The 8,902-nt window shown below is 48.0% G+C and overlaps 1 protein-coding gene across 2 annotated transcripts in view; it reads right to left on the bottom strand.

Annotated features, from left to right (window-relative positions):
• Positions 1 to 8,443, bottom strand: part of Mcoln2 (mucolipin 2) — a 42,690-nt gene extending 34,247 nt beyond the window's left edge. The window contains exon 1 of one of the 2 annotated variants that reach the window (XM_021196115.1): positions 8,270 to 8,443. In XM_021196115.1, coding sequence (XP_021051774.1) covers positions 8,270 to 8,346 — 77 coding nt within the window. In that variant the 5' untranslated portion in view covers positions 8,347 to 8,443. Of the gene's footprint in view, positions 1 to 7,953; positions 8,100 to 8,269 lie in introns of those variants that run through there. The other variant, XM_021196116.1, reaches the window with a different exon arrangement.
• Positions 8,444 to 8,902: the final 459 nt, after the last annotated feature.

Here is an 8,902-nt window from a genome sequence, read left to right as displayed (position 1 = left end):
CACACACACACACAGAGAGAGAGAGAGAGAGAGAGAGAGAGAGACAGACAGACAGACAGACAGAGAGACAGAGAGACAGACAGACAGAGAGAGATTGTGTAAGAAAGACTGAACCCAAGCTTGCTTTTGCATGAAGAGCAGTAAAAACACGAAGCATTTGGTCAAGTGAACATCTGGAGAGCCAATTTCTGCTGGAGACATTTCTGTGCCTTGAGAGCTCAGACCACTGAAGACATGGAGGGCAGAAGTACAATTAAGACTTGTCAGGAGCTATACTTGATGTACATCTTGGAGCAGAGGCTCAGCAGGTGCAAGAGACATCCAGCAATGTCTGCTCCTGATTCCTTCACATCCCTAGCTACTCAGTGTTCAAGAAAGGTAGCTGGTATTACCATTATCCCAGGACCCTTTAGTAAGGAGCTAGGGAGATATAGCTCAGTTAGTAAAGTGCTTGCCTTATATGCAGGAACTGAATCTGATTTCCCAGAACCTACAGGAACATGCCAGCTGTGGTTTGCACGCTGTAATCTCGCTCTCTCCCCCTCTGTCTCTGTCTGTCTTACACATGTGCTCTCTCTCGCTCTCGTTCACTCACTCTCTCTCTCACACACACAGTGACAGAGAAAGAGAGAGAGAGAGAGAGAGAGAGAGAGAGAGAGAGAGAGAGAGAGAGAGAGCTCAGGCAAAGCCACAAAAAAGACAGGAAAAGCAACAAGGTTTTTGAAGAACCAAGATAATAAAAAGTGGCCAAGTCCAAAAGTGAAACTCACCAAGATTTGTCTGAACTACAGTAAACTTCCAGACTAGTTGCTTAACAAACCCAGATGTTACGTTTCTAATACTGGGAAGGATCAGTGGGAAAAAGGCATGTTCTTTCTTCTCGAAAAAAGCTCCCCCTCCCTGAAGCCATGCAATCTGCAGATACAGGAAAGCAGTGAGGTAAGACCAGTTGGTTGGACGATGAAAATACAGAAGAAAATGTTAGTTGACATAATAAATATTGAAGATACAATGGCTCTTTGAAACAGATTTCACTCAAATTTAAAAGTAGTATCTAAAAAAAGTATTTGGAGAAAAATAAATGTCATTTGGGTTCAAACGTTTCACAAAGGAAACGTTTAAATGTGTACATTATTGAAATTTTTTGAAAGTTCGTCTTCCGTCTTCCCAGTTTGTAGTTTTCTTGATACCCAGTTAGTATTTCTTAAACTGCTGGCCTATAGAATGATCAGAGACAGAGGGCAAGTTTTAAGCTCTCATTGGAAAATACATGAAATCTGGACAAAGTACCTAATGCATAAATTCAGGAGACTTCTATGCTCTCATGCAATCAAAATGAGAAGAAAAGAAACCGCGGGTCACATGATCTAGAACACCCCAGGAGAGAACCCTCAGCCTGCCTGTGAGGAGTTCATTGAGGTGGGAAAACCCACTCTAAATGTGGGTCCCACTGCTCCCCAGGCTCAGGGCCCAGGCGGAACAAAATGGAGACAGTGAGCTGAGCGCCAGCGTTCCTCTGTTTCCTCACTGTGAGGCCATGTGGCCGGCTTCCTCACAGTCCTGCTGCCTTGACTGTGATGCACTGTAACCTCAACCATGAGCCGCCTCATGAACTTTCCTGAAGTTGCTTCGCCACCGTAAAGTAGAACCCACACAACTGGTCCCAGCTCTCTTGCTCCAAGAAACTCAGAGTAAACGCCCTGCAGATCCCCCTGCACTGTGTTGGTGGCTAAGCAGCAGGTGACGCAGCTAACTGCCCGCTTTGTGGCACAGCCCTTCCCTCAACTTCTGGAACATTTCAGTTTTTGGCTTCCTTCCCATGACACCAGGCTACCTCCGTCTCCTTGCTGTTCCTCTTCTATCTGCCTTGTAAATGGCAGGGCATGTAGTGGCTCTTCTGTTACCTGTCCTTTACTCTAGAGAGCTTCTCCGGTCCTGTGCCTTCAACACTCTGCACTTAGTGGGGCTTCCCTCTCTCCCCATCCCCCCTGACTCGCTCCTCTTCTCCTCCCCTCACTTTTCTCTTTCCCTTGCTCCCTCCCCCACCTCTTCCTCCCTTCCCCACCTCTCCCCCGCCCCCTCAGCTTCCATCACCCAGTCCTTTCTGGAAATCCCACCCATATGTCTAGAAGAATTCGGAACCTATCCTCCACCTGCCTCGGGCCTCCTCAGTGCAGCCACCTGTGACACTCATCCTGGCAGATCTGTGGTTCCTTGCCAGCTCCACTGGAGAGCCACCCTAGGCCCTGGACGTGGCCTAATTGGCGTGAGGTATGAAGCGGGCGCCAGGGTGTCAGTTAGAGAGGGTGCCACTGAGAAGCACTGGGAACAGTCTGGCAAGTCTTCCCTCAGCTTAGCTCCGCTCCTACTGCAGCATCCCTGCTCCAAGCCATTCTCTCTCACCGGATAAGAGGGGTGATTTCCCAGGGTCCCACATCTCAGCTAAAAGGGAACACTTTCAGTCACCTTTAAAGTGAGGACACCCATTTCCGGCTGCAAACCCCTCCCGGACTTTCTCCTCCTCTCAGAACTAGCACAGACCTCCTACCACTTCCTGGCCTTGCTCACAGACTCCAGCCCACTTCTCCCCACGCCCCAGTCTGCTTCCTCACTATAGAGTCTGGCCCTGGAACATTCCCTGGAGCCTGGGGGTTTACACTTGCTGTTTATGAGCTCTTTGCATATCTGGGTCCTTCTTGCCCTTCCCCGGCTCACATGTCACCTTTTTAGACTGGCCTTTGGGTTTTTTCCTTGCAGGACTGGGTTCTGGACCTTGAATCTTAAACACAGTAAGCAAGAGCTCTCCCGCTAGAACAAGGTATAACACTTCAAAGAGTAATAAAAGACGGCAGGCTGGAGAAAGTGTTCACTGAGGAAGTGGGGCAGTGTGCAGATTCCCAGAATTTCACAAAAGCCAGGGAGGTGTGAGAAGCATCGGTAATCCCAGCTCTCTGGAAGCAGAAATAGGGGATGGGGGGGGGGTGGCTAACCAGACAAGGGAAACGGTACTGGTTTTAATTTGTAATTAAAAATTAATTTAATGAGAGACTCTGCCTCAATAAGTAAAAATTATAGAGCAGCTCAGGAAGACCCCTGATGTCCACAGCAGGGTTACACACCCATGTGCATCTATAAACATGCAAATGTGCACACACACACATGTACACATACATGCATACATACACACACTCCCACACACATGCAGACACTAACACACACAAGCAGAGTCAAAAGGCAGACTCAGAGAAGGTCTGCACAAGGTACTGGGTTACTAATAACCCAAACTATTAATAAGAAAAAGACAGCCCAGACTGGAGTGATGGTCCAGTCATTAAAAGCTAGGTTCACAAGCAAAACTATGAGAAAAAAGACAGCTCAATACAGCTACAGGCAGAATCTGAAAAGCAACTGGGCATTAACCCCTAAAATCCTGTAGCAGTCAGGTGTCAGAAATCCAACCTAACCCTTATTTATCAAAGACAGGGGGCGCTCTATTGGAAGAAATGTGAGTATTAAAAATCAATCTATCCATTATCTATGAGCATTTGTATGATCAAGGAACCAAGGTTTTATGGATTTTTCTGCAAATTTTAAAATAGCTATCTATTAAGATGATTATAAAAAAAAGTCATTGCGATCAGACTTGTGACTGTGTATGAACCTGAAAATGCCCGTTACATTTTTAAATTATAAGGCAAATATAGCATAATATTCTTTTTTAAAGTAAGTCTTTATGTTCATATTTCAACGTTTTCAAACATCTAGAGCTAGGAAACAAAATCTGAAAAAATCAGCGCACACCGGGGCAGTGTCTGGGCAGTGATTAACATGAGAATTATCTAGTTACTATCGCAAGTTAAAATAAAGGCACCTGATGTATATCAGGGAACTAGGTACTGCCTTGCCCGGATTTCACGTGTACTGAGTGGGAGGGCTGCGTTGGGGAAGGTAAGTCTGAAAGGGCCACGCAGGGTTCCCACAGCAGTGGCCATGTGGGCCCGGAGGAGTGTCAGACGGCCAGTCCAGCACATGAAGACTCTGGCTCCCTCCTGAGAACTCCCACCGATTTTTCACTCCATTTCTTATTATGATCTAATTTCCTTGTGAAATTAGATTAGACATGGATTCCTAGTCTTCTAAGAGAAGTTAACTGTGGTTCTCTGGGTCCCTTCTCAGTATATTTCTGAAAAAGATAAACCACGTGGTCACTCCGATCCCAGGAAGAGCCGTGGAGGAAGACTCTCGCGAAAGATAAGCGAGCACGAAGAATTTTCAGGAATTTCCCTGAAGTCAGCTGTGTCACTGACTTCCTATGAAGCCATCCCTGCCCTCCCTGTTGCCTAAGACTGCCCGGAATCATAAGTAGAGCCACACGTGTCCAAAGTGCTTATTCTCAGCAAGCCACACTGGCCCCCTGGGGCCCACAGGAAGCAAGGGGAGGGGCGGGGGAGCGGTGGGAGGGTTGCTTCTTGTTAGCGCTACAGGCTCTGAAAGCTGAGCAGCCTCAGGTAGTGGCTGCAGAGATGGTGCGCCCTGACTGTCCCTCTCTTTCCTAAATTTTCAACGAGAAGCTGATTCCAGTGTCCTGCTGAATTTTCTTATTATTCTTATTTCAAGAGAAGCTCTCTTGCAAAATTAGTTACAAGTGAGTGTCCAGATGCCTGGTTCACCTTAATAAGCAACAAGCTGTCCCAATAAGATTCTCCCGAGACTCTTGGTGGGCCACAGGTAAATCTCTAGCAAATCTCTCTAGCTGGAATGAACAATATAATTTTCTTTTAAATGTCCATCATTTAAACCACAGGTCTTCAAGAATTAGGACATCAACGACAATGTTCCAGAATTTTTGGCCTGATAAGTTAATACCTGGCAGAAATCAAATTTTAGCTGAAAGCATAAAGATGTATTTCAAAGAAAGAATAAATAAAAGCAACATTTTTTTTTTTCGAGACAGGGTTATTCTGTGTAGCCCTGTCTGTCCTGGAACTCTCTCTGTAGACCTGACTGGCCTCAAACTCAGAAATCTGCCTGCCTCTGCCTCCCAAGTGCTGGGATTAAAGGCATGCACCACCACTGCCTGGCAACTTTTGAGAGGAGGTGAAGCCAGCCATCTGTGAAGAAAGGAATTAGACCCCACTGTATGTACAAAGCAGGCTCTCCTCCAGAGGCAAAAAGAGCAGGGATGAGGCTCAAAACAGAACAGAGGTTCTGCAGCAGAAGGGTATAAAAAGATCTCCCAAAGAGGGGAAATGCAAATTACTGCCGAAGCAAATGAACGCTCATTAACACGTGCTCCATGCCAAACAGAGCGCTCCATGCTGAACAGAGTGCTCCATGCTGTGTTCTGCTTTTGTTAGTGTCTGAGGCAGTAGCAGTGGCTCTGAGGTTAGAAGTGCTTGCTTGCTGCTGTTCTACAGGCCCTGGGAACAGGGTCTGGCATCCCCTCCAGACAGCTCTCAACCACATGGTACTCTAGCCCAAAAGGTGAAAAGCCCTCTTCTGGCACCTACAGGCACTTACATATACAGCATACACACACACAGACACACACATAAATAAATAGATAGATAGATAGATAGATAGATAGATAGATAGATAGATAGATAGATAAAAAATCTTTTGGAAATAAAGTTGCTTTTCTCCATATGAGGCGCAAGGTGCTTTCCCACTTCAGAGGTGATATACAGACCTTAGCCCCAGCCGAAGAGAGTGGCTCACTTTAGTTCTTAGGGCCAAATTGGTTTTCTTTGGCAACTGTTTTTATTCACAAACCATAATCACAAGAAGCCACCTGGTTGCTGGTGGTGACTGTTTTTTCACTAGGCTTCAAAAACAGAAATTTGGGTTTCATGTCATTGACAGGAGAGTCACTGAGCATAGAGGTGTGCTCTAAATCTATTCATCCCCAACTTTCAGTTTTGTTCAAAATGTGTCCCAGGTCTTCTGGCTTTATTGGCAGACTTCAGCGTTGTTACATTTTTTTTTTTTAATAAAAACCATCCCCCTTAAGAGAAGAGAATGTGAAAACCCCCATTTAGGAGGTTACATAAGAGGTGCCTGTTTTTACACAGATCCTGGCCATAGAACCTGGCTTAGGAAAGGTTTGCTGAATGAGAAAGGTGTTCCAGGGGAAAGGTTCAAGCTTTGAATGTCTCCTGGGATTTACGGAGGAAGATGAGCAAAAGTCCTAGCAGAATTCAGACTCTACTTGGAAAACCCATCAAACCTCCCCAGATGTGTGCCGTTGGCTGAGAATAGTGTCATGAACATTGTGAGCAGCTGTTGACAGCGCAGAGTTTGTGCTCATTTCCAGAAAGAGCTGAGTCCTTGGCCCCTTGTACATAAAACATCAGAATTTGCATCCGTGGGCGGTTCCCCCACCTCTGCATCACCTCTCTTCCGTCCACAGTTCACAACGCCACAGTCCTCTCTTCCCGCCAGTACTGGACAGCCGTGCACCTGCCTATGGTATATGTCACATCTACAAGCCTCCAAAAGCCATTTTTGTACACGTGCAAGTCTGTGTCCTTTAGCAATGCACACTTTGGATGACACACAACACATAAAAAAATCATTTAAGCCCCAAGCAAAAAACAAAAGTCAAATAAAAATAACTCTGAAGGTTATGTATCAAGCCTAACATGAATACAGCATTCTCCAAGCCAGAAGACACATAGCCAGTGAGCACATAAACCAAAGACGTCTGCTCCTTAGTGTTTAGGACGCACATTCAGGGGTAAAACAGAAGAGTAGGTTCCATGTGGCCTATTAAAAATAACCACCTCTACTTTCAGAGACGTAGTTTGCAGGTTGCATGACAGTAGGCGTTTTGGTGGGTCACTCACAACTGGTCACCATTCTCAAAGTTGCTCCAATGTTTTCTTTTCGTGGATGCGCGTGTATTTATGTATGTGCACATGTATGCATGCACACGTGTTGTGCATGTGGGGACAATCGTGGGCGTCATCCTCAGGAACAACACAGACCTCCTTTGAGCCAGGGTCTCTCACTGGCCTGGAGCTCTGAAATTAGGGCTGACTGGCTGGCCAGTGAACTTTGGGGAGGTGTCCTCTTGTCTCCTGCCTGTTCTGCGTTAGGATTACAGGTCCCAAGTAACCTGGCTCCAACAGCGTTCTTTGAGCTTGCAAGAAAACACCTCTGTAGTCCCACCAACACGGTTTTATAGTTCAAAACTGGTCTTTTGAAGGTCTGAGAAGTCTATGCTACCCTTGCAGGAAATCATCCACTCAGGTAGCCATCATAGGCTAACTTCCCTATGGCTCAGTCTGCTTGCTGGCTTCCAGAACATCCTGCTAGGAAGGAGAGGCCTCTCCCTGCTCCCTTAGAAAACTTTAACAGCCCGCCACTATTTGTTTTAAGAGCAGCAAGCAGGAGCCAAAGGCCACTTTGTCCTCACCTCCCCGGCTTAATTGCGCTGCTGCAGACATTCCGACTCAGGAGAGGCCGCTTGGCAGAGCCACCTGGCTTGACTGAACGTCTTTTCATAGAGCTGGGGAAGCCAGGGTTGACCACACCGCAACCCTCCCACCTAAGAAAAAGTCGGTTTGTTCCGGAAGGCAAACAATCAGCCTCATTTTTTAACTAAGCGCAAGCAGTTAGCATTAGCCTGCCCGAGGTAGCAAGAACTCTAAGGTAGAGCAAACCAGGATCTTTTCAGAGTCCTGTCTCCAGGAAAGAAAAGCAAACAAACAAACAAACAAAAAAAAAAAAAAACAAAAAAAGTCATGAAAACATACGATTCCTCTCTGTCCCTCTCTGTCTCTCTTGCCTGGGAAAACCGTCGTCAGTTACAGGGCCAGCCGTTCTCCTTCAGAACTATCCAGGGCTCCGGGGACTGGAGGAGCTAGACAGTGGGTCCTCTGCGCACCCATTTCCCCGCCCTGAGGGACAGTGGTCCCCAAATGGAAGCCTTAGGGGACCAAAGCCTCTTACCCTTCCAGCCAGCGCTCTGATCTCAGCCCCGGGACTTTGCGGAAAAGCGGCTGGGTGCACCCTGGTCTCTACACGTGGCCCTGTCCTCCCGCCACGCCCCCGCGTCCCCACCCTTGGCCGCTGACTTCCTTCAGCGCTGGGCGACCCAGGGTGCTGTCACGAAAGACTTTTGCTACGTAGCCGAGAGCCGGGACGGGAGGCAGAATGGGGTCCAGGTGTGAGCGCAGGGACACATCCTCGGCGGGAGATATTCCAGAAGGAGAGAACGCTGGAATCCAGAAGGCGACCAGACATGGTGCACTGGGGGAGTACCCACCTGTGGTGGGGACCCCAAGTCAGGTCCGGGACGCGGTTCCACGCAGGCAGGTCCACCGTCTCCTCGTCTCCGTGCATGGCGCGACCCTAGATTCCCTCAGTCCCCACGGTCCCCACACCCGGCTCTGCCTGCGGGTGTCTGCGAGAGGCAGGTGGAGTGGACGCCCTTATAAAGGGAAGTCGCCCGGAAAGTCTGCTATTAGGCTGCCAGTCGTCCACCCCGCCCCCTGGCCGCCCTGACCTCCTCCCTCCCGCCCCATTCCCCNCCCCGCCACCCCACCCCACCCCCGCCCCCAGACCTCTGACTCCTTCAAAAGTTCATTGCATTTCTTTTGAGCTCACTATGTGGCCCACACTGGCAATCAGAGCAATCCTCTGGCCTCAACCTCCTGAGTACTAGGATTACAACAAGCACGTGTTACCAACGCTGGGCTTTTTGGACAAGTAAAGTGCTGGTACTGAGATCTACCGGATGCAAAAATTGCAGCTCCTCCCTCTAGGAATCAATAAGTTCGTGGAGATGGGTTTCTTCACTAAGGAGTCTTTATTCTCCCTAGATGATATGGCAAGTATATGGAAAGCAAGACACCAGCCCCAGCCACCGAGTCAGCTTTCGGCAGCCAGTCTGCTTGAC

This window comes from Mus pahari, chromosome 4 (genome assembly GCF_900095145.1).
Source record: "Mus pahari chromosome 4, PAHARI_EIJ_v1.1, whole genome shotgun sequence".
NCBI classification, from domain to species: Eukaryota; Metazoa; Chordata; class Mammalia; order Rodentia; family Muridae; genus Mus; species Mus pahari.
The sequence above is the reverse complement of the archived record's forward strand: the minus strand, read 5'-3'. Positions and strand labels throughout refer to the sequence as shown.